This window comes from Solea senegalensis, linkage group LG21, assembly GCF_019176455.1.
Source record: "Solea senegalensis isolate Sse05_10M linkage group LG21, IFAPA_SoseM_1, whole genome shotgun sequence".
Lineage (NCBI taxonomy): Eukaryota > Metazoa > Chordata > Actinopteri > Pleuronectiformes > Soleidae > Solea > Solea senegalensis.
Window position 1 is genome coordinate 13616737 of NC_058040.1, and position 27042 is coordinate 13643778.

Here is a 27042-nt window from a genome sequence, read left to right on the forward strand (position 1 = left end):
TCTATATTTCGGAATATCACTCTTTGCCCTGGTTTGAGTCTTACAGGCAGCTCCTCCTGTCAGACTGGTTTCTGACTGATGGACCCAAACCCCAAACCACAGTCATACCCTTGTTCTGTAACCAGTGACACTGCTGAATGCTGGGAGGCAGAGAGTTACTGAGCAGACAGTCCCTGCTTGCCAGGTGCTATTTAAAGCAATAGTGTGACATGGTAAGAAATAAGCTTATAGATATTCTCGCTGAAAGTTATATGAAATAAGTCCAGGATCTGGTAAGCTTTGCGACACAATAAGGGCCAGGTCTTACTTTCCTTGTTCCATGTTCCAAGTATTAGGGCATTAATAGAAAAGCCTATTTGTCAAGTCAACAATTCGTGTGAAGAGTCGACAAGTCACATGTTTTTTTTCTCCTCTCTGTGTACACAATGCAATCTCTCTCTGCGATTTCATTGAGAGTTGGGTACCCAGTCGGTGTACGGTAGGGTTAAAGGTTCCGAGTGTGGAAGCAGGTCATAACATTATGAGAATAAAGTCGTAATATTAAAAAAGTTGTAATTTTACGAGAAAAAAAGTCAGAATATTAGGAGAAAAGTCGCAAAAAAGTCAAAATTGTTCAAGAAAACTCTACATTTTACGAGACAAAAGTCAGAATATTCTGAGAAAAAAAGTGGTGTGGGGTATGTACCCCGGGGTGGAGGCGACACTGTCGAGTCCATCGGCCCTGAGAGTGCTAACGCCAAGGACGCTGAGCTTTGGTGGGGGGGTTTTCGACAAGTGGATCCAGGTGTCGATGTAGTTCATACTAAATAAGGGTCTGCGTCAGTCTCGTGTCAAATTCCACTGCCAATCAAGTGAGTTCCCCCCCTTTTGTATGTTTTTGAGCATCCTCAACGAGTTTGAACAAAACTCATGCGAAGAATTGCAAAGAAACGAAGAAGAAACGAAGAAGACAGGACTGTAAAGAGAGCAAACGTACCAAACAAGTCAGCATGGAATCAAATTGGGAGGTGTTGTTGATGTTTGTCCTTCAAAAATAGGCCTTGCATAAATACGTGGACGGTGAAAGTGGAGATTCGGAAAGTATGACCTGGGCCTAAAACTACATCCATACTATGTTTTCATTCGTCATTTGAAATGTGTGTTTTCAAACAAAAACAAAATATATATAATCTGTATCCAGACCATTCAGCAACGCTCAGCATGTGCACACAGGACGCTGATTTACTCGTCTGCAGTTTGCTTAGTTTCAGAAAGTATAATGTTGTAAAGTGGGAGCAAGGGTTCCTGTTCTTGAGTAAAACTGAGAATGAATATACGTGTTAATGGAGCTTTTTATGTTCACAGCTGAACACAGGAAACTGCGTCACAATCTGCAAAGGTCCAGACTAAAACGCTGCGCCTTGGAGTTTTCAAATGAGAACATAGTGTGGATGTGGCGAGAGTCTGGAGACCATGAGAATCTATGTTGGTCTAAGCGAACTAGCTCCTGGTTGTTGCTTTGTATTTATCATACAGATTCACCAACACTCCCAGCAAGACAGAACTATTCCTTTAAAATACAAAATATACCCTGAACCAATGTCTGCTTACATCCCACAATGCCATTAGTTGTACATGGTGCTATAAGAACACTGTTTGAAAGTGTATTGAAAGTGCACATTAGCTTTCTTTTCAACATTCCATTTCTAATGTATTAAAAGTCCAGTGTGTAAGAATTAGGAGGCAGAAATGTAATATTCTACCCATATGTATGTTATATAAGTGTACGACTGCTTTAAAATAAAAATAATTTAGTTTTTGTTAATTTAGTTTTTGTAGAAAAAAGCCTTTTATGTGTACTTTAGGCAAGGGCCCCATCCTTTCTGGTATGTGAAGGCCACCGTAGTTTCCCTGACGTGTTTGTGAAAGGGAGGCGTGAGCGTCCTGTCTGCAGTCTCACCATGAGATCTCACTAATTCTTACATATTGGACCTTTAATGTACTGACGTCCGCCGGGGATACCCGAGTAAATGACATGACAACTGTATGCACTACCCACACTGCAAGGTGCTTTTCGATGACATGTGAAATAAATAACAGCAAAAAACATACCAACTGATATTTATATGAACAGAATTTGAAAGTTTGTATGAAGTAACCACTGGCCCTCCCCATGACATCTCCGTCCCATGCTTTGGTATCATAGCAGTTCAGAGTGGAGGGCCAGCAAGAGCGTCCAGAGCGGCGGCAGCAGCCACACGGGAGACGGTGAGGGGCGGGCGCCCAAGGGAGAGGCGGAGTCAGAGGTGCAGGAGCACACCTCGAAGCCGTTCTCCGCGTGGTCCGGGTGATGGTGCACGTTGACTCTTGTGTCCGTGTTTTTGGGCTCTACGTCGGGAGAGTCTGACTGCATCTCGGCGCACAGGAGCCAGTCCTTAGCGATGAGGCGGGGGTATCCTGCCTCCACCTCCATGCCACTGCCCGGCACTCGCCAGTACTCCTTCCCCTTGAAGAAATAGGACGAGCCTTTATGAGGAGAGAGAAGAGAGAGGGTTAAGAAACATTTTCCACTACACAGTGCGAGCATGACACGGCTCGGCACGCGTCCTTTTCCATTACTAGATCACCTCCTCAACATGGGCGGGGTCGTCATAGCATGGCTGCAAGAAACTACCATGACTTTGGACTGTTTGGGTGCATTTCAGCTATGTAATGATTTAAGTAGGGATGGGAATCAGTATCAGTCAGTATCAGTATCGGTATCGGTATCAGTATCAGTATCAGTATCGGTAACAGTATCGGTATCAATATCGATATCAGTATCAGTATCAGTATCAGTATCGATATCAGTATCAATATCGGTATCGGTATCGGTATCAGTATCGGCCCGACACTGGTCAAAATCACTGGATTGGATATCGGAGAGATAATGCAAAAATCCTATATGTCACATGCTTCTCTATGCACATGACTGTAAACATGTAAATAAAAATCAGCAACATTAATTAACCCTTTAACACCCATTGTAGAAGACAGGTTTGCATTACCGTAATTACGCGACGGTTTATGCTATCGGAAATATTCCAACGGTTTCTGAAAGCTGAGAAGTTGCCCGTCAAAGCGGTATTACGGTGATTTGACTCGTGCTGTTGCAGGAAGCCCGCAAATCAGCGTTTTTGTCACCAGAGAGGAGAGAGCTGGTAAAAGGCCTGTACATAGTTTTTTTTGGTCTGTTTTTGCACATTGAGACAAAAACGTCAAATTGAACATGCAAAATCTGGTTAAAATAAGCAACGACAAAAAAAATCCAGACGTACATTTTGAGGCTCTGTGGCAGCGTGACAGCGCCACATACAGGCCCGACATATTTACTGCAGTCATTTCGGGGCGATTCATGTCTATGAAGACATTTCCTGAAAGGTTCCTGTTTTTTTAAGAACAAAAAAGAAAAAAGATTGTACGGGGAAAGTTTGCTTTCCATGTGAATAAGGCCTTATTCTTGTATTTGTTGTAGTTGCTATCGATTCTATTCCAGAAGCGATTATCAGTGTGGATGGTGAAAGATGCTGTTTCTGTTTCATCTGTGATATGAAAGAGAAACAAACCTCACACGAGGCAGAAAGTTGTCTCTGCCATTTAGGGAGACGGAGAGAAGCACAAGACTGAAGCAAATGAAGTATTTAGAAATTACAGCAACCCAGAGCTGCGTGAACAAGGTTATTGTTGATGCTGTACGGCTTCTTCTTCCTCAAACCTATTTTTGCTCTCCCTCAGCACTCTTCTTATCATGCCAATTCTCTCCCCTCATCATCATTCATCTCCATCTCTAAAACCTGTGACTTCTCTGGGGCTTCTGCTGTATCTGTCCTCAGCACTCACACTCACTCTTCTCACTCATTGTGCACCACGGGTTGACACCTCATCTCTCTCTCTCTCTCCTCCTCTCTCTCTGTATTTCACTGTGTTCTCTTCTTTCCTCGGCAGCCGGAAGGCAGATAAAAGCTTCGGTGTGGCTCCATTTCCCTGAGCAAAAGCTGCGCACGTCTGAAAACTCTGACTTGTTGTTCAAATATGCAGTGTATGCAGGCGTGTGTTTTTTTGTCTTCTACAGAAGCAGAGTTTGAGTCTGGACAGTCTCTTTTGTGTTTGGCTTGTTCTCTCTTTCTCACACACACACACACACAGTCTGGTTTCCATGACTTCAGAGGATATTACATTGACTTACATTCATTTCCTGGAGACTTCATCAAACCTTAGCCTAACCCTAACCTCATCCCGGCCGTACAGCATGTCTTCACCTTAAAATGTAATCATTTACACTGTGAGGACTTTGGTCTAAACCAGGGATCTCAAATAACTCAAATGACCTGAGGTTCCAGCGAGTACCTCGTGTGGCCAGTCGGGGGCCTGTTCAGGAGTGGTGGTTTTTACAGCATTTCAAAATAAAAGTTTCTGTGTATAGTTTACAATATAAAGGTTCATATGGTGCAAAATTAATATATTACAAAAACCCCCACACTGAATTAAGTCATTCTAACACACAACATACAAGTGGTGGGCCACATTGAATTGAGTGGGAGGCCGCAGATTTTGAGACCTCTGGTCTAAACAGATTTAGGTCCCCACAACATCAGTAATACCTGGAACACACACACACATGTTTGTGCTTCATTCAAAGTGAGGACCTTCATAGATATAATGCATTCCCTAGACTTCTTACCCTTACCTTAACCATCACGACTAAATGCCTAATCATTACCCTTAAACCAGGTTTTAACCCTGAAAAGGCCATTAATTTTAAGGGGTGACAGAACATGATGACCAGCCAAAATGTCCTCACTTTCCCAAAATGTCCCAAAAGTCTTTGCACTTCATTCATTGTGAGGAAACCTCATCGACTTAATGCATGTGTAAATGGTAAACTTTGGCATAATATTGTTGAAATTGCACTCATTTTTCCTCAAGAAATCTTAGTTTGTTCATAATGTGTTTTGTAAAAAGACACTTCATTAGTGTCCGGCCTCAAATTGCGTTGTGTGTGACCCCTGGCCGAGCCCCTAACCCTAAACCTTAACCATAAAACCAGGTCTTAACCCTCAAAAAGCCCTTTAAAGAACTGAGGACCAGCCAAAATGTCATCACTCCGTAAAGTTAAATCACTTTTTGATCCTCACAAAGCCACAAATACAGGAACACACACACAGCTATGAGGGTAATTGTTGTCATAACATGTCACCTAACATCTTAACCTTAACTATCACAGTTAAAAGCCTTACATTTACCCTAACATAAACTTAATTATGCATGCACACACACACACATTAAAAGCTCAGACACAACACAGACCTAAACACCAACAGGGAAACGAGAGCGTCATCAGGAGTCGCAGCAGGTGAGCGCGAGGTCACGTCGCTTACTCCCACTGAGAACGACCTGAAATTAGAAGTGAGCGCCTCCTGCTAATTGGCTGTTTTTGTTCCACTTTTCAACAACGTCTACGAGTGCTTCATCAAAGCTCAGTCTGGACAAGTGGTGGGAGCTCTCCTTGGAGACATTTTGGCTCAGTAAAGGCTGCCAAAACAATGCAAGGTAAAGTAAACATTATTAATCTTAATTGGGGGGAAAACGTGTCCTCAGCATTTCACCTACTGTAATTGCTTAAAAACAGCCGAGGCAAACTTCCACTTGCACCTCCCGAGGCTCTGATCTATGCATAGGGAATGACTGAAACAAGCTGGTATAATCATTTTGCAACACAATTATCACAACATATGTACAGTTCAGATCTGGATCAACACATGAGCTTATTTACGAAAATAAGCAGCTTTTTCTGTTGTCTTAGTCAAGTCAAACCAAATTTATGACCTATTAGACTGAAGACCAGGAGTCAACAACACTATATATTACTTAAGCATCATAACAATGACAATACCTGTTAAATTAAATGTCAACAACCTCTTCTCTTATTAAGGACAATAAAAAAAACTCCCTCACTTTAAAGTTTAGAACAACATATGAGGGGGTTACAACCAAAGCACTATAGTTTATTTATACCTTTAAAGGAACTATAGGTAATTTTTTATCTTAAGTCAAAACATGACCACGTTATAGTATGTCATTATGGATTAAGGAGACATGTTAAATTGAAATACTGGCAGCATCAATGGATAACAATGGCTATAACAGCAGGCTATAAACTCTACGTCTCTGGTTTGGTGTTTTGGTCTTTTGCGCCACCTACTGCCAAACACCAAATAATGCAGCTTGAGTTAACCCCTCTTATGACCAGGCTGCATGGATTTATTTTGATTTCATGGCTGTAGAATTGTCCAAAAACATTTTCAATGAGTGAGCGCTTTTGCCCCCTTTTCACCAAGATAACTTCAACTTTCGATATCTGGCAGTTATTCAACCGTTTAAGGAAGTACGGTGCCGAGAAGCCGACGTCACAAATGTGTGACGCGCTGGTGCTTTCCGGTAGATTTTGAATTTTCTAGATATCACATAGGTCTAGGAGTTATGGTAATGAAAAGTATGCACGCAGAAGCCATACTATTCCTAGTTTTTTAATATTATACACATTATTATTTGAACATCACGTATCGTCTAACAGCTCTGTCTAACAGCGAGCACATGTGAGCCTAAAAGCCGGTTTATTTATGGTACACATTCTTTATGAAGAGAGACAGGGAGAGCCACTACATATTGAGATTACAGAGTGAAATTTCCTGCCTCTGCTGCTATTCTCGTCTTTTACGGAGAACAGTTGCAAAGTGGCCGAGTGCTGTTCAACGACAAAACCTTGCTTCTGCGTCGTATAAGAAGACGGATCTGGTGGAGCCAGATCGGGATCGACTGCGAGGCATTGATTCCACCGAGGTCAATGCGAGAGGAACATCTTGTCTCGGACCTCCTTAATTAGATTAGTGGTCATGTCATGCCATCTTAGTGTTCTTCTAATGGCGCGCTCCTCCATGAATCTGACTGACTGCAGCGAGCTCGCCGGGGCAGCATGGATTAATAAGACGAGACTTGCTTGTGGATTTATAACAGCCAACACGGCTCACTGCTGCGTTCGCAGAGTAAAGGTCAAGGCTTTTGTTGGCAAGCAGAGATGCAAGTCTTACAACCTCTTTCTGGTACACTGACTTATTGTCTGTAATCTAAAAAGTTTGTTGTCTGGAAACTTGAGCAGCTTTCCGCCCCCGAAGGCAAATTCCCATAACTCACTTTTGTGTATGCGTGCACCACACCGACTACAGCAGGAGCCTGTTTTTGTGAGGAAGTGCAGTTAGTGTACGGCACGTGTTGTCATTTCTTAAACACAACAATGCAAAGTGTTTCTCTAATAAAAGTTAACATCACCTGAGTGATGACAAATTTGTGCTGACATTTAACAGTTCCCGTTAGAGCCACACGAGACTTTATGAATTTTATTTCTTCTCCATTGATGTGGAACTTTCTGCTTATTACTGTATTTAACTTTTACTGTCCCTCGATCGGTGCAGATAATAAAGATTCAAGCTGTAGTGTGTTGTTTTTAAATAAAATATCAAGCCTATCACCTCCACATGACTCACGGTGTGCGTCTCTGTTCTGTCGGGGTTCTTCTCCTGCTTTACAGTGATTTATTGTGCTCAATCCCAGAGTGCAGTCGTGAAGTAAATGCGAAAAAATACAAAAAGTCCATGTACAAAAATAACAGGGAAACAACAGAACTGTTACTACCTTTCCTCGCAAACCAACTTCCAACTGACTCCCACACACCTCCTGTACGTGGTAGACCCTCTCTCTATGGGCCACATGCCCATTCACACAGAAAATATCCAGAAACCACCATAAATCAGCACAGATACGATGAGTCTATAAAATAACCAGTGCTATAATAATAATGATCACAATACTTCCCTTCTGACAAACAATACTGATGATAGTTAAAGAGGAGCGACACAATGGGTGACATCACACACAGGAGTCCCGCCATTGACGTCATTTAAGTGAATGTTTGGACGGCTGACGGTGTGGACGAAGAGTGGAGTAAGTTAAAGCGGCCATAGCATAGCATGGTCCAATCTCACTTATATGTGAGATAAGGAGGTGTTTTTATGGTCAAAAACGTCCCAGTCGCTACAAACGAGCCGATGTAAATGTCTCATCACTGACACTCTTGTCAGCCGCGCTGTTTCAGACTAAAACCACACCCGCAGAAAGGCAGATGAACTGCTAGCGATGACCAAAACAGCCTGTAGCCGGCTATCGCTAATGCTAAACGACAAAACAAGCACACAAAGACAGTTATATACGTATTGTTGGCACTGCTCCTTCCTTCAGGTGAAGTTTGGTGCTGTGTCCTGCTTTATATTGCTACTTTCAACCATAGAAGAAGAACTATTCTCGTTGTAGCTGCTGAGCGTATCGGTTGTACGGAGCTCAGTAGCTACAACTTCTATGGTTGAAAGTACGTCACCGGATGTGCCCAGACTCTAGTGCCCGCTGCTGTTTAGAGGAGTGGTGAAATTCACCAGTTACGTAACTAGTCAACGGAAGTGCCGTTCCACTTCGTAGGGCTCAGGAAAACAATCCAAACCTGCGCTCTCAGCAGTTGTTATGGACTTTTAGGGCTTCATAAACCAGGTAATGATACATACAAAAATGCAGCGTTAATTGGCACTTCCGGGCTATGGGATCTTTAATGATTGTGGAAGCGGCAAGAGCAGGGGCTACTCCGTCACAATCTCCGTTGAGCAGAGTTTTGATTTTGTGTCCGTGGCGACATTCCCGCGCTCACGACTGAGGACATGGACCTAGAGCTGTAGCTCTGCAGACTTACCTGAGGAGTGAAAGGACAGTCTGATGTCACTGCCTGCCCTCTTGGCTGAAAAACACTTCTAATCCTCATTGTCTTGACGGACATTGTGACAGACAGCCTCTGTGTGTGTGTGTGTGTGTGTGTGTGTGTGTGTGTGTGACAAAGCTGCTGCGGCAGGAGAAGACGTGTCTTCCTCACAGCAGTGTCTCTGTCACTCACTGCAGAGGCTCACCTCAACCTTTACCTCTGTGTGTTTTAGCATCAGACAATACACAACGGCGCTTTAACAAAAAAAAAAAACAAAAAACTTAGCAATTTGTCAGTTATATTTATTTATTCATTAATTTTCTACTCATACATCCTCCACATGAGGGTCGTGGGCCACTGGGGCCAATCCCAGCTGACATGTGTGTGTGCACGCCAATTAACCTCTGCATGTTTTTGGACATAAAAGCCAGAGAAAATACACACACACACACACACAGGAAGAACATGCATTTTAGACAACTCACCATCCGACCACCTCATGGCGTCGTCCAGCTGAGGTGGCAGCCCTTTCCAAAGCGAGCTGTCCTTAGGGTAGCCCAGGTCCATGTGTCGCAGGTGGTCGTCGTAGCGCCAGTAGCTGTTGTCCTTGAAGAAGTAGGTTTTGTCGTTGTGCAGCCAAACAAAAGCTGCGTCTATGTCTTCCAAGGGCAGACCAAAGTCACTGATTGGACGGGGGTAGCCCTCTTCCACGATGTTGTCTTTAAAAACCCAGTACTTGAGACCTGAGGAGGGAGCGGCGGACATGATGGAAAACCATGCCTACATTCATCCACTTACAAAAAGCAAACAACATGAAACAAATAAGAAAACACAATATTGCGATGTTTACCTTTAAAAAACACGATTTTGTGGTCCCCCGGTCGCTCGTACACAGCGTCCACACTGTCCAGATTGGGTGGAAGGCCTCTCCAGAAACGGTGGATCTGAGCCGGACGGAGAGACACCAAGTGCTTCTCTCGAGTGAGTCGCCAAAAGTACTTCCCTGTGACAGAGAGGGGAAGACGTTAGAGCGATGGAACTCTTCACAGTATCATTTATTACAGAAATACTCGCGTTACAAGTCGTGCCCCCTTTGACCGTCTCCTGGGATCAAAGTTGAAATTCATGTTGAACGGTATCAACAACAATTATCTATCTTTAAACACACGTAGTTGGCAATAAGACTGGGTTTGAGCAAGGCTTATATGTATATATATATATATATATATAGATAGATATATACATATATAAATTATTTATCAGTTAGATCTTTTTCTAAACACAGCTTGGCTGGTGCAAGATCCTTAGCTTAACAAATATACTCTAATTACCATACTCACCAATGAGCCAAAACAAAGCTATAATGTCAAACTCAGCAGATATTCTACATTGAGCCACTAAAGGAACATTTTGGGTAGATACTGCAGAATATACTGTGTGATACTGTGGTATGAGCCCATATTGATCACTGTCCCTTGCTCTTTCACCTTACCTTTCCTCCAATCACCTCTTTCTATGTGTCAGTCTCTCTTGTTCATTTCCTCCCATTAGGGTTAACCCTTAGAACACTTATAACGTATATACAGAGGCAATACAGAGTGTCTTACATGCTGTTTTCAGCTCAACCTATAGGCAATCTGATGACGTTATTATTGTTTTTCAAAAAAGTCGGACTGAATTTGTGAAATTTGGAAATGGCGTCACAATTCCAAGTTGGCTTGAGTCGTTTTTATGAGCAAAAATAAAAGAACGCTGGCCTATTTTGTGACTGCTGCACAGGTATCGCTACAAAAAAATATGTCCAATCCAATCCAACTTTAAAATAACGACAGCTGAAACAAAGCGCTGTACATCAGATGTAAATAAAACAAATAAAATGTAAAAACGTGTGACCTAACAGACCTAAGAACTAACAATAAAAAACTGTAGGAAGTATAAACACAACACAAATAAACAATCAAACAATAAAACTACAAAAATAAAAAGATGTGATATAAAATGAATCATAACACATTAGAAGACAAAAAAAACAATTTTTTTAAAGCCTGAAGATGTGATCCATAAACACACACACACGCCCAGGATGTCCATATAAGGAATTGTGTATTATTCCAAGGGCGCACCAGCGGCACAGATCCATGCCGCGTGGGGTGAGCTCCAAACGTTAAATACCTTTGAAAAAGAACGCCTCCCCTCGTATTTGTGCCACGGCATCAAAGTGACTGGTGCATCTGTCTGGCGTGTCCTGTGCCAACCTGCGAGGGGAGAAGCAGAGACGGGGAAAGAGATGAGTGTGTGGTTAAAGCGACCAAAAAAAAACCCAAACCCCCACAGAGCGTTCTTAAAGTGCGGACGCATGTGCATGTGTTTCCGTCAATTATATAGGCTAAACATTAGGGTGAGGAGCTCTCAAACTGACACAGTGAGGTGCCCCAGTGCATTTATCTCCGAGCCTAATAAGTGATTTAAAGCACGGACGTGGCCGGCCTGCCAATGACCGAGCCATTAGCCCCACAGGGCGACCACTGTGAGCGCGAGCACGCCGGCCCATGTATTTATCAACAAAGATCCCCATTCACAGCTCCATTAACACAACACCGCTGCCTAGTGGGCAGCATTCGTGACCCTTGTGAGGCATAATGTGGCTTTTCCCGCGCAGCGCGACCCAGACGGAGGCGGTGGGACACGCGCAATGAGGGCAAATGCGAGGCCACATTAGCAGGATTAAGCTGGATTAACATGCCTGTTGCATAGACTTCTGCATGTTCATGTGAGTGCATGTGTGGGGGGTCAGCAAGCAGTTAGTGCTGTAAGTGTAATTTGAAGCACATTTTGAGCCCGCCGCATGTAAGCTGCCCCACGGATACACATCACACTTAAAAGGCAAACAAAGAGTCCCCGCACACTGCCTTGATTGCCCCTTTGTGGACTTCGTGACTGTCCACGGCGGTTGCATAACTGCGGCGCAGGAGAGGAGATGATAGTCTGAAAGAAGGTTTAAACGAGAACGAGGCAGAACTATAAAGATGTCATTCCGCGTTGGGTCCTGCTGTGACGAATCATGCGAAACGGCAGATTAGAGACTCCTGAATTCAGGTCGTCTCCCAGAAATTCACTCTCGGGCTCGTGTGCCGTGAAGCCCGAGTGACTTGTTGCGCGGCTCTGCATTCACGCTTGGTCTGCTGGATTGTTCCAGATGTTTGGTGCAGGGCGAGATATCTTTGCAACAGGGAAACAGTACAGAGTGCAGTCCGCAGCAGATGATTTTAATGTCGATAATCTTTCTTTGGGATGCAAGTGTTCATTTTTTTTAACCGTAAAGACCCCATTTCGAGTGTTTCCCTCTGAAAACAGAGATTTTAGTGGAGTATTTCTCCAATAACAACAGAAGCAAAGTGAAGAAAATGATGAATGGAGCAAAAAAGAAAAATCCTCTGGATTGACGGTTTTCTCATGATTAAACCAAGTTCTCTGGTTATTCAGCTTCTTAAATGTGAATATTTAGTGGTTCTTTTGCTCCATATGGAAATCATTAAAACTGAATCATTTTGGTTTGTGGACAAAACAACACCTTTGAGAACATTTGAGAGCATTTTTCAACGTTTTCTGACCTTTTATGGACCAAACGATGACTCGATGAATCAATAAATAGCTTGTAAGTACCAGCTGTGGAACTACACTGTTAGTGCTTGTTGCTAAATGAAACACTGAGCCTGTTTTTTGTAGTGAGTCCAACATATATGTGTCACTTACACTCATGTAGTAGCGGTGAGTTAACAGGGTTGTTTTGGTTTTTTTCCAGCACAATGTAAACAAACAGCAGGAAAATTGCAAGAATTGCACCTAATGCTCTCCAAAGTAATCCACTTCATGGTAGTGCTGAAAAATAGCAATGCGTTATAATCACATCACTGTGAAACCGTGGGTTTCTCCTCGGACAACAAAAACGCACCATCAAAACCTCTAATAGCCGCGTCCTCAGTTGTGCCAAACTGACAACAGGACCGCTTTTTATTGGTCCACGGAGAGCCGACCCCGCGGGGATCCTGCCTTAATCTCGTCTCCACAGCCAAACTATCCATCTCCACATATCCACTCCGCTGCCTCGACTATTTGTGATCATTTCCACTATTGCATTATATGCCTCGATGTCTAACCCGGGGCTGAATGATAAGTTCATATCCAGATGGTCATGAAATTTTTAGGTGGCCAGGAGATACAGTAAAAAAACTAGTTATTGTGTTGATCCATTTGCTCTAAGCACCAGCACACTGCCGTGACGGAGCGCAGTCATGCTCCCGAGGCGAACGGGGCTTTTAAATCAAATTTTTATTAGATATTTTATATCATATTCTTTTGTTCCTCTACAGCGGTGACTGCCGACTGTGGGGACGAGAGGGAAACTGTTAATTATCTCGAAAAATCAACACAAACATAGACAAACTGTGCAAGTAATGCAACATCAACCGTTAAATGCTACTCTAATTATTGGTAAAACCTTTACGCATTGCATACACATGTTGTGACATAATAAAAACAAAGCTTTTGCACAGTAGTGCATGCGTCACCAAGCAACTGAGCAGGTGTGCCAAGTATGAAAGGACAGACTCTTTACAAAAGTAGAGGAAAGACACATCCGTGGGGACTTCTAATAAAGCAAGGGTATCTCTGTGTTTGAGAGGAGATTCAACTTCATTGACAAAGAGTTTGAAGTGGATCAATTCAAGTGCTTGACCAGAAGAGCTGCACTTAAAAAAAACAACCAAACAAACAACAACAACAACAACCCCCGTCACTTTTACTCACATGAGAGTCGACCTGTTCTCAGGAAGGTCCAGCAGGACCGGAGGCTCGGCGGTCTGCGACGGGTTCAGCGGTCGATTGGTGTGCGACACCGTGTCTCTGACACCTGTGGCAGGGAGGATAAGTGGTTATAGATCAAATGAGCGTTTAAAGACAGGAGATAATTGATTGCATACATTATTTATCAAGAAAACACGGCGCGCCCTCCGACTATAGCTTCTCGGATGTAAAGATTCTTGGGGACTGCGCAATCTGGAGACAAAAAAAAACACTGGGCCTTTTTCCATGATCTCATTGTTAGAATCAAACAAGCTATTAATCAGACGTTCAGCTGATTTAGTTTTTTTTTGGCTCGGGCATGAATCAAGCAGTTATAAATCTCATTTGGTCGAGAAACACATCTGGATCCACTAGCAGCAGTTCAACTGTCAAACGTAGCTGGGGACACGGATATGTGGAGTACCTGGAAGCTTTTATCTGGTTTGGAAAATCCAGGAATTAAGCCTCTGAAGGCTGGAAAACCTGTCTAGAAAGTTGTTAAATTAAACAATGCAAAAATGTATTCCAACTCGATTTTTTGACCCTCTGAGTTAAGGTGTGAAAGTGAAACAGTCTGCTATTGTGTGAGTGTTGGGATGCTTTTTTTTATTGGCATTACAATATAATGTATTCATTTTATTGTACCACGGAACAGCAGTTTAGATGAATTCATCCCCCCTGCTTCCTCATTTTTCTACCCTTCTTTCTTCTCGCTATAGCAGACATTGGTGAGGTGCGGTCCACATGTTCAAACTACCCAAACCTTAAAAAGTTTGAAATAAAACAGCCTAGAAGTGCAGCAGACAAGTAAGGGAGCTTTTCTACAGCATTTTATGGCTGTAGAATTGTCAAAAGTGTTCAATGAATGAGTGAGTGCTTCTTTCTGCCCCCTTTTTCCAAGATAACTCTCACTTTTGATATCTGGCAGTTATTCCACCAGTTTAGGAATTACAGTACTGAGAAGCGGATGTCACAAATGTGTAAGGGCTACCGTAATGACAAGTGTATGGGCGCAAAGCTCTAATTCTCTGCTGTCCGGTATCCATCCATCCATCTTCTACTGCTTTATCCTCCACATGAGGGTCGCAGGGGGATGCTGTGCCAATCTCAGCTGACATAGGGCGAAAGGCGAAAGTCATACCCCGGACAGATCGCCAGTCCGTAGTTTTCGAATTGTCAAAAACAGTCTAGGAGTTACGATAAAGAGAAGTACGCATGCCAAGCGGTAACAGAAGGGTTAAAGTGTGATCCAGCAGAGGGCGCTGTGGACACAGGCAACCTAAAACATCCTCCTGAAACATGACAACACCAAAGCATCAGTGTGTGGAAACCAACAAGCAGGGGTTGGGTATTGAAATATCTATGATGGAAACGCGTCACATAAAATAATGAGGATCCATTAACGCTACTCATGTTTTAGGAGTAAACACACACACACACACACACACACACACAGCGGTGGATCGGCGTTCCCTCGTACCGTAGAGCTGCCACACGCGGACCTTGTCTTCATAGGGCAGGTCGTACTTCAGAGGGTCTCCTACCGGACCCTGGTAGTACGGTCTCATGATGGACTCTATAGCCGAAGTGTGGACCAGGCCAATGGCGTGACCGAACTCGTGGACTGCAACCGCAAACAGGTCCATCCCGTGGGAGTCTGAAGGAGAGAAAGACGGAAGGAGAACATTTGAACGGACCAACAGCGATATCGTGTGTTTCCTATAACTTATAGGCTATATAAATGCTAGTTAAAGGGCCAGAATCAGGCATTTACAGTGAGGTTATGTTTCTCCGTTTGTGAACAACTCAAAAAAAGTTAAGGACATATTTGGATGGGATTTTCTGACGAAGGTAGACAGGAAGACATTTTACATTTTGTGCTGGTGATTCGGAAACAGAATGGGGAGAGGTGAGTGGCCTTGGTGGAGGACTGTGCTCTCCAGGTGCTTTCTCAAGAGGAAACAACGTGCAGAAAACAGGATGTGTGTGTGTTTAACCTCAAATATCAACAGAGAATATTTCTGAATGTATGCTGAATATCAGCTGTGCACCAATTTCTGTCTATGAAGGTTTTGTATACTCATAAATTCAAGCTTGAAACAGGTACTGGAATAAATGGCTCAATCCTCAGAGCAGCTCCTCCCCCTCACTCTTCACTTTCAAACAAAAATAAACCTCCAATCCTTTTAGTAAACAACAAGGTAATTCAATTTTCCAACGTGACACGACATTATCCCGTTTCATATTTACGAGCAAACGCTGCCAGTCTAAGCGTTAAGCTCTCTCAGCTCTGACAGACAGACAGACAGACAGACAGACAGACAGATCACCTTCGCCGCTTAACGTTTGCGACTCGTGTCAGACGTGCGCGACCCCCATTTGCATGTTTATCCTTTCCTGTATGAGTGAACCCTGTACGTTGTAAGTTAAGAGGCATGACAGACGGCTCTGGTGGCTGTGAGTGCTGTTAGGCATGTGGTGTGGTGAGATAACTACGGTAATGCTGCCTGAGTCCTTGGGCTGCCAATCACAACCTGAGCGCAGAGAGGGGGGGAAAGAAAAAAAAACACCTTAAGAGGCTGCAGGCTGTTAAAGCACATTCCCCCTCGATGTTTCGGCTAAGAAAGAAAAGGAAAAGCCTCCAAAACTCCTTGTCTGGCGCTGTGAAGCAAAACAAAACCCCTGGCTTGGAGATTTGGATTTGCAAAAAAAAAATAAATAAAAAACAAAAAAAATGGGAGTGCTGGTGTGTCAAGCCAAGCTGGCTTAGAGTTCCTGGGTGGCTAGGCTCAAGACTGCCTACTGTTAACCTCACGTTAGCCCGGACTCTGGAACATCTCAGCATTGTGCACCTCGGAAAGACAAAGGGACAATCTGAGACGCACACTTGTGCTCACAAACTCCTGGGACACTCGCAAAGTCAAGTGCCAACTCTAATCTGTGCCGGCGCACACGGCGCAGGGAGGAAGGGTGGATCAAAAGGATGAGGGATTGAGGGTGAGAGAGAACAAGGGTTCCGAACTAAGTAGGCACCGTGTCATTGTATTTTACGGTCCGTGCGAGGGTTGACCTGAAAAATCAAAAAATCCTAATGCCAGTTGGAGCTGAGCGATCGACTGAGACACCTATGGCAGAAAGAGACAGTGTGAAATAGCAGATTCCGTAGAGAATATGGCTGGATTCCCGGGTCAACTGTGGAATATGTTGCTTAAAATGTCTGAACAAGATTTTCCTTTGGAATAAATGACACAATTCTCGTTAGACAAACGAGATTACAGCCTTTTTGGGGAGGTTATTTTATAGTATATTTAAAAGCAAGCAGAATTGCCGTGCTTCTTATTTAGAAGTCAGAGGTCTTAACTCGCAGAACACAGAGCGTTTTGGCTGCTTTTTTTCCATTACTATATATAAACGTACAATATATACAGAGGCTATTCGAATAACATTTGGAAATATGTCACAGTTCAAAGTCGGCTTGTTTTTATGAACAAAAAGACGAAAAATACGGTCTAATTTTGTGACTTCTGCACAGTTATTGCTATTTTAGATCACTCCTAACAACGCGATCTAAAACACATAAGAAGATGAAATAAACACATTTTTTAAAGCCTGAATATGTGACCTATAAACACACACACGCCCCCCAGGATGTCCATATAAGGAGTTCAGTATTATTCCCACAGCAATTTACTATGGGACTAAGTGTTAAAGGCAACTTATTTAGAAGTCAGAGGTCTTAATTTGCTCAGCTAAGAACAGGAATCCTTCACTTTGCCCTCAAGGTTGGCAAATTTAAAAATAAATAAATAAATAAATAAATATATATATGTATATTTTGTCTGGATTACATGAATTAAGTGAAATTGAGACAGGCTAAGTAGACCTTGACTGAATGCCATGGCGCACCGATGCAGACAGCATGATATGGTTGTTTGAGATTTGTCTGAAAGTTTACTACCCATGAGTCGAAAAGCCTGGAGGAAAATGTCAGAAAGGTTTATTTGTTTAATAATATTTGTAACTTATGTTCTACTCTGGATTGCCGGTCTGCGTCTCTAAATAACCGAGACTGGGCGTATGGCACAAGAATCCAAAAATAATAATTTATCAACCATTTGACATCACTGCAGCGCAGAGGGCGCGATCGGTGACACATATACGACGACTAAACTGTATTAAAAAGAAATAAAAAAAAATCTGTTATTCTGAAGCACAGCAAACTAAGGGGCTCCTTTTTACACGATGAATCCAGATTGCTACAAACACTGCCTGTAGCGTTTGGTTAAAAGTTTAATAAGGACAGCGTTGATGAAAAGAAGTGGAAGCGCTTCTCGCCGAGGGCTATGCTTCTCGTTTGATGTGTCCCTGTAGTGCTGTGACCGCGCGGCACTCTGCGCTGTAGTCACTCTCAACTCCATATTTCCATTATAATATTTGAGGTTAATGATTGTTTTTTTAAAAGCAGGTGATACCAAGGCCTGGGACGGCACATTCATTGTCTTTTCATTTCATGGATTTCATTCATCAGAGGATGAAGCCATTAAAATTTATACTTTCTGCCGCACTACTCAACAAAACATTAGCCCTGTGTTTTTCTGTCAGTGTTTTAATGCCGCCACTGTGGCTACGTCGACGTGGGTGAATTTAATTTGAGATGAAATTGATCTCTGTCCAGACAAAAGCTTTCGACTCTATAATGAAGTTCAAATTATTATTATTATTGCAGGAGCTTTTTTTATGTGACGTCCACAGAAATTTGAGTAACAGCCTGCTGCCGAAAATGTCTGTAATTCCGCCACTTTTCTTTTCTTACTTTCTTTTTTGTAGAAAAAGTCATGTGACGTGAAAGCTTTTTCCCAAAAGTCTCTATGGCAGAACAAGGACACAACAGATGGATGACGCTCTTATCTTTGGACTATCTGTCCTGCAGTTTACTGATCTTAATCTCTTTGGCCAACCAATCAATCAATCAATAAATCAATGAATAAATAAATAAATACATAAACAGAATCCTCCGTGCCAAATCGGTTGGTTGAATTAGACGTCGTAACTGTCCCCTTTCACCTGTTTTTCTGCGCATTTGAACACAACTTCTCCTTCTTTGACTTTGGTCTGCGTCAGTAGTGTGTGTTAATTGTTCAATTTAAAGTTCATTTAATAAGTCGTTTTTTTAAAGGTTTCATGGCCTGCAGTGGGCTTACCTCAATCATCAGCATCACCATTTATGTTCGCAGCAGGTAATCGTTTTCATGTAAAGCTAAATAAAAACATAACTCAGGCTCCAGATACAGCATTGTTGCTTGCTTGTGGTGAATTAAGCAAATAAAAAGTGTCGTAGCAACTTTATCAGAATCAGATTCATGTCAAATAAAGAGTATAAATCTGATCAAAACTGCATTTGTGATACTGAGAAATAAAGTACCATCTACTGCAATTATGATTTCTGGTGCTTTAGTCCAGGGGTTTCAAACTTGCGGCCTGTGGGCCACATGCGGCCACATCCAGTTGATTTCCTGTGGCCCACCACTTCATACCAAGTTAGAATTTGCATTTATTTCTGCATGAAGATTAACTTTACACCATGAATACATTTTTATTTTTCAGTTATATAGATTGTTCCATGTGAAATATCATCAAAAATATTGCTATTGCAATATGTTTGACATAAAAAGTTGGGAAATAGACCGGGCCCCTCCTGATCAGACTCAGTGCTCAGTGGCCCCCAGGTCATTTGACCTTGAGACTCCTGCTTTAGTCAAAAGAAAGTTGAAATTCCACAATTAGTAAAGCAGCGTTTGGACCCAGAGGTGAGTTCCAGATTGCGAAACACGTTGGGGAAGACGGTCAGAAACAGTATGAGTGTCAGAAAGATTGCAAATCAAAACACCGCTAAACAGCGTGGCCTTGTTTTTGTTGACACTGATTGGCCGTGGGAAAGAAACAGAAGGGGTTATTTAGGCACAGCCAAAGCGCAAAAGTCAAATGTGTTTTATTTCGGTATACATCTCACTGCTCAAGAAAGAAGCCTCGGAAGCAGAAACATCTAACGAGGGGGAAGAGGATTCACAGCCAGGAACCTTTCACTCTCAGTCAAAGCGCTGTGTTTTAACCCTATGGCTGTCTGCCACCGCGCCGCTGAAGAATTTATGAGGAGAATCAGGTTTTCTTTGTTCTATTTCTCCACTTAAATCAACTATAGTCTGTGTTAGCGTTGTTCAAAAGACAGAAATAGATTGCCGTCGATAAATAAAGGAAACGCCTCCGACTCCTCCCTCCCTCCCTCCTCTTCCCTGCTCCCATTAATCAAACTCCCATCTGTGCCGTTAATGCAGTGAACGAGTGCGGTATTAAGGCATCATGTCCTCACACTGGACTGTGGAGAGGTCTCACTGAAGTGGACCGAGCTGTGGTCGACAGCTATAACCGGGCTTCAAACGCGTGTCCAAACTTCATCATAGCACACTCTGCTGCTACAAGCGCTTATTGAGGAGAGGAGGAGGACCTTTCATACTCAACAGCATTGTTTATTAAAGGGAGAGTTAAGTTTCCTCTTACTCTCCCGCACCAAAGTCCGTGGAGAAAATCTACGATTTTAAATTACAGCCACAAAGCAGTTGCTAATCCACTGCTGCCTGTCAGCGAGTTCAAATCATGTCATTTTGTGATTTCGGTGTGTGTCCAGATTTGCCTAAGCCACACAAACCTACCAAAGCATCAGCGGAGATCGACAGCTCCTGTGTTCCCACAGGCTAAAAATGCAGATTTTCTTTATGGAATTTGGTGCAGGAGAGTGAATGGTTTGTGATCTGTAAGTGGAACATATTTTTTCAAGATATCGCTATACCACACGAGAGGACATTTGGACAGATTTAGGTCCCGATCTGGCCCTTCCGACAATCGTGTGTCTATTGATTTTAGGTTGATTTAAACAGATTTTTGGCCAAATTATCCTGTAGTGTGAGGGATTAACACACGCGGTTTTAACGTCATCGGAGGCATCAGAGTCTTCCCGATTTCAAATCATAAGTTTTACATTTACTAAGTGCAATTCTACCTGGAGTTTGCATGTTCTCCCCATGTGATTAGGTAAATCGGACACTTGACCATAGGTGTGAGTGTCAGATTGAATGCTTTGTCTCTTTGTGGCCCTGCGATGAATTGGCGAACTGTCCAGGATGTACCCCACCTATTGCCCTATGTCAGCTGAGATTGAACCCTCATGTGGAGGACAAAGCGGTAGAAGATGGATGGATGGATGGATGATAGATTTATGTCTGAACAGCGATTGGAGCATGAGCAAAACCTCAAGATATCCAATGAGAGTGAGTTGACGGGAAACGGATGTTACGTACTTGTTTACGACCGTAACTAGTATAAACCAAGTTAATTCCATCTTCTCAGCCATGAATTCATCCGTATTTTTTTGCATTTCTCCGCACAACACATTGCATACAAAACAGCTACGAACTGATGACACAGACAGTTAAATCACAAGGGGGGGTTTCTGTGAGATCCCAAATCCCTGGAATCCCCTGGACACTCCTCCCTGAAAGCGTGTGGTCCAGTGTCTGGAGTCTGGATCCGCGCTTTCTCAGGATTAAAACACTGAAAATCGTTGACAAAGTGCGTTGTGTCTGTGGGTCTCCCACGTTTTTTGTTAAATGGCAGAAAAATCAGTTTGCGCCCCTGATCTCCACGATCGAACTGGATTCAATCTGAGAGCCGGCGTGTTGTGAAGTCCCAGCGCTATCCGTCTTAATCCTCTAACTTAATTCATTCTGAGCCATATGACATTTCAGGAGACAACTGTGTCAAAGATTTCAACGTGCTAACTACGGCTGCCAAGAAATAAAGACAACATAGAGAAATATGTCTCTGTAAGTGCAGCGCAAAGTAAGAAAAAAAAGACTTACAAAATGGAAAGACCGGAGTACATTAAAAGCTCACTTGCTTGACGAGGCGACTTTCCACCTCCTCTTCACTAGACAGACTGCTATTTCCGTGTGCCCACAACTCTGTGAATCTCATCCCTGTGTCATTGTGTCCAAATCACTCTTCTATCGATTGCCATAGGAGCAGCTGTTAGCTGACCTCGTGGATTAGTGTAGCTTTGAGGCCTTGAAGAGACATATTACTCTCACTCATTGCCACGAATCAAAGGAGACATTTCGCTGTCAGGTAAGAATACCTCGTAAAGTTGTGCTTTTCTCTCGCTCTTATTCTTTGCCGTCTGTTGAGAAACATTAAGAGACTAATTGTGATGAAAGTGTATCCATCAGGTGAGACCATCACATAAGCAAAATTCCGCTTCTTTCATGAATCGCTAAAAGAAACATGATATTTGAAGTGATTGTTTGCTAAGAGGAAAATGAAATGACAACTTTTATGCCTGCTTAATTACCACTGCTTTATCCCCCACTGTGTCCTGTACCTGAAGCCATGTTACATTGATTGTTCTAACGCATTCATTATTAATCACTGAATCTGGAGCATGAATAAAAGGTAGAGAGGCGCAGCGTGGCTCCCCCCCCCCTCAAAAAAAGCAGTCAGCGTTCTAGTTTTCAGATGCAGAAACCATTGCAAGCGGAAGGGGTTCAAACAGTGTGGAGGCGCTCTTTCATTTTGCTTGACAGTGACGGTTTAAATCTCCTGCCTTTGCAGCGTTGCAGCTTCTTACGGCGCGGAGAGATTCGGAGACATTTTTGGAGACAAGCTTCCCAGAATATCCACGTTCCCTCTTCCATTTTCTAACTTCTCCCACTAATGAATGCGATACATGCGTATTCAAGCGCTTGTGCATTCACCTGGTGATCTGAAGGTCCACGCCTCGTCGTCATCAAAGTGTGTATCTCCGGCTGTGAACCTCTCGCCGGGAAAGAACGCGTGTGCCACGGTGCCGCCGGGCCCATCGAAGGGGTATCCGTCATCGTGGTCGGCCTTGGTGAAGTCGATCTGAATGTCCGCATCGCTGCCGGCCACCTCGTGGAAGTTGAGGGGCGCGATGTCGCTCCAGACCTTCAAGGCGTAGTACATGAGGGCCCGGACGGTGTCCCTGCCCAGCAAGGCTGAATCCTTAGGGAAGGTTCTCACTCTGAAGGAACACAAAGAAAAGAGAAAGAAACTATTATTGGTATAAAACCATCTTAAATTCTATGTACATATTTAAATTGTCCTCTGTACCTACACATCTCATGAAAGTCCAGTATGCGAGGGTCTATGGAATTAGCATTAACGGAGAAAACAACACTTTTTAAGAAGCAAACTAAATATCGATTTAATCATTCATCGTCCATCTGGAACTCGCTCCCCAAGTTTTCCCTGTCGACATCCGACAAAATAATTCAGAAGTGTCCAACGTGTGTCAGTTTATAAACGTTAGATACTTACAGACAAATTATTTTGTCGGATGTCAACGGGGAACGAGTTCCAGACGCACTCCCAGTCCATTGAGCTGTCACTCCAAAACTCAGTAGCCAATCAGCAAGGCCTGCTTCCTAAGGCCCGCCCACAAACCATGGCGGAAAAAACAAAATCACGGAACGCAAAGAAGAAGAGTATTTTCAAACAATAAAATACGATATTTTTGAATGATTAAATCGATATTTTATTTGCTTTTTAAAGGTGACATAGAATGCTTGTATCACACATATATGTTAGTTATGGAGGTCTACTTATATATATTAACTTGTTTTCATGGTTAAAAACCTCCTAATCGCTGCAAACGAGCCGATCAAAATATCTCCTCACTGACGCTCTCGTCAGCCGCGCTGTTTCAGACCAAAACCACACCCCCAGAACGTGGACTGTGTTGTGATTGGCCAGCCAACGAGAGCTTACCTACTGTCCTGTGATTGGCCAGGTACCTGGAAGTGACGTAATAGATAGGCCAGCTCTCAGATACACAGCTCCCCCTCTGGCACGGTGGATGCTCTGCATCTCAGCAGCTACAACGAGAGTAGTTCTTCTTCTTCTGCGGTTGAATGTACGCAACCGGATGTGCCCGGACTAGTGCCCGCACCAGGAGACGCTACGGTGGTGAGAGGAGTGGTGAGGATTTCTGATGACGACATCAAATTACGGAAGTGCCGATCCGCTTCGCAGAGCCCAGGAAAACAATAAAACCCTATTTACTCAGCGTTAGCTCAACTGATTGTTCTGAAACTTTAGGGCTTCATAAACGAGGTAATGACGCAGATACACACACAAAAACAGCGTTATTTGGAGCTTCCGGTCTATGTCGCCTTTAAAAAGTGTCGTTTGAAAATACTGACACTAATTCCATGAAGGTCTATGGGCAGAACCCATAATTAGGTTTGTAATAGTGTACAACTGCTTTAAAAAAAATAACTCACTTTCTTTCTTGTGTATACACACACACACACACACGCTGGCAGCTCTGTCTGTAGTAGACGAGCGCTCCACTCGAATTCCATTCTAGCAGCGATTGTGATTTCCTCTCCTGGAGTTTGTGCTCTTTTATGTGTCATTGTCGTCTGTGAAAACTGACTCGTATATTTGTGGAAACCAGCAGACCTCCTCACGGTGACCGTCATCTTTATTGTCTCTTTTGACCAAAAAGAACAAAAAGCGTGTTGTTGTTAGTCCACACAGGGGACACGTACAGAAAAGGTCGGATGAAAAAAAAAAAGACATGCCACATGGACGAGGATTTATATGTAATTTGGACTGTGGAAGCAGAGTCTCATCATAAAATGTAATTAATTTTTACGCACTGGGCCTTTAAATTGCCTCAATTTTCCTGGAAAAGTAAAATACATTTCACCATCTTTATACTTGACCTCAAACATTGACATGCGAGCGAAGAGAAGACCTGTCTCCTTTCAGATCACGCTCGTTTAATGGAGCCTTTGACTGGATGATATTTTTTTTATTTCGTAAGAAAAATACTTTCTAATACTTTCTAGTGATCTAATTCACTGGCGCGAGTGTTAAATAATGAACCCAATAAACGTTAACAGAAGTTAAAGTATGTTTGATGGGATGTCTCTGACCTTGAAAATGGCTGTGAAAGTTATTTCTTTTTAACTATCTGCAAAATTAAAAGGTACGAGGTCACGTTTATTTGAAGGATTTGTGCGTGAAGGACAAAATGAGCATGGATTTTAGACAGGAAGCTGATTTACATCATTTTAACTGTTGTCTAAATGATTTAGACAATGAATAAATGTACAAGGAATCTACATTTTAACTCTGACTTTTTAACCCTTTAAAACCAAATCTTTTGCTTCTTTTAACCATGAAAGGGCCAGAAAATGCCCAGTGAGTTAATGGTTTTGTCCATTTTTATTGTAATTTACAGTAATTTACTGCATGTTAAAATAGTGTATTAACAATTTGAAATGAAGAAAAACTAAAAGTTTTGGCGTGTTAAATTTGACATTTGAACAGTATAAAGCATCTTTAAAGTAAATTTTTGTTTGAGTTTTTGTCTCCTTGTCCAAAAACAGGCTAAATGGAAAATGGAAAATATGTGGGCAGGCATTTTTGCAACTCTCTTTGTCTAATTTGTCTATTTCTCAACGGCTTCCTGCAACAGCACGCGTGAATTTACCGTCATAACCACACATTGGTTTTGACATGTGGTTGTTCAGAAACAGTGGTAATTACGGTAATGCAAAGTGCACCTCTGCAAAACACAATCTGCAGATTATTTTCTCGATTCGTCGAGTACTTGTTTGGTCCATTAAATGGCATAAAATGTTGATCGGTGTTTACCAAACGTGTAAATGATGATGTTCCCAAATGTCTTTAATTCAATTTTTAATGATTTCTTTGTTATATGGTACAAAGAAAGCAGAAAATATTAAAATTGAAGACGATGCAAATCAGAAAAATGGTTTTAACGCAGCCCTAATGTCAATCAAAAGCATGCACTTTATTTGAGCGGTGCTTACTTTAAAGGATTGATTCAAGTCAATTTATTCAATTCATTTTATCACTTAACTTATTACATCACACATCATTATTATGAGCATTACATTTTGAGTACAGCCTTTGAAGCTGTGTTATTGAAATGAGATATATCGACAATAACACACATTATTAAGTGATGAAACGCCTCCTTTGTGCCAGGTCTGCAGAGAGTCGACCTGCAGCTGAGGCTATTAAAACAAGCTGAAAAGGAGCATATCGCCACCTACAGGAGCAGTGACACACAGTTTTTTCAAGAAATTCGTGAAAAATGAGTGTTTGTACAGTGGGGAAAAGGGCAGTAGTTGAATTGAAAGGTGTAGCTGAGCTACAACTTTAAATAAAGACATGAATGCAGCCTTTGAAGACAGTAAGTGAACGCCAGTTAATGGTCTTGGACTGAATGTCCTTCCCTGTTTGTGCACCTTCACTGTTGGCAGAGCAGCCGTCTGTGACATTTAACACTTCCGTGTTTTGTGGTTCAGCATCTTCATCTCTGACAGAGCACATGCTATAACGTTAGCGTGATTTACGACGTAAAAAAAACCCTTTAAAGTTAATGCAATGGGACGCCGGCTCCACCTCGACATCCACAGTCGTGCATCGACTTGCAGATACAGTTTACGAGTGAGGTTCAGGATCACTTCAAAGATGAGGAGGTGTCGGCTCATCACAAGGTGTGTGTGTGTGTGTGTGTACATGTTAGGGAGTAAGGAGAACATTTAGATTTAAACTTATCTTTGTGAGCTCATTCTGACCTTGTGTGACCTGGTTCTCACATCTTTAAAGGGCTTTTAAGACTTGTTTTTAGGGTTAGAATTGGGTTTTGGTGCGGGTTAGTTCAGGTGTGAGGGTTTGGCTTTTATTTGTGGTGGTTAAGGTTAGAGTAAGAGAACAGGAACTTTTCTCATTTACCCGTCGTGTTTCCACTGAAATTACCCAGGGAAAAAAAACTTTCCCTCAACCTCCATGTCCATTTTGCTTGGGGCCCCCAAATTCCTTCAAACAGCCCTGCATCAGAATTGGCCATAGATTTGACGCTAGTCACTTCCTTGACAAAGAGTCGCTAGAGGGGTCTGAATACTCGCTAAATATAGTGGCAGAAGTCGTTAAGTTGGCAACAGTGTTTGCCAAATGACAAGCTGGACAGAATGTGAGACAATATCACAACATTAAAAGCGTTATTTTCAGAATAAAAGCCCCCGTTTTGTAATAATCGATTTAGCTTTGTTTCTGTAATTGTTTGGGGCCATAATCGTAACTGAAACATAAGTTTCGATGAATTGCACAGGCCGCGTTCAGCGGGTCTTTGAGTCATAAGACATAAAAAGCACAGAGAGTATATCTGAAAAGCAGAACTGAACATGTGACACACTCCCTCGTACGTCATCAGGAAATCTATTTATCACTGAGAAAGCTGCACAAGAATGTGTGTGTGTGTTTGTGTGTGTCTC

General features: G+C 42.6%; 1 protein-coding gene across 1 annotated transcript; it reads right to left on the bottom strand.

Annotated features, from left to right (window-relative positions):
• Nucleotides 1–565: 565 nt before the first annotated feature.
• On the bottom strand, nt 566–23029 carry LOC122758348 (matrix metalloproteinase-17-like). The gene is made up of 7 exons (XM_044012464.1): nt 22462–23029; nt 15138–15314; nt 13622–13724; nt 10988–11070; nt 9666–9818; nt 9301–9558; nt 566–2505 (listed from the first exon to the last, which is right to left on the bottom strand). Exons 1-7 carry the CDS (start codon nt 22688–22690, stop codon nt 2180–2182), a joined length of 1329 nt encoding a protein of 442 aa, XP_043868399.1. The 5' UTR covers nt 22691–23029; the 3' UTR covers nt 566–2179.
• Nucleotides 23030–27042: the final 4013 nt, after the last annotated feature.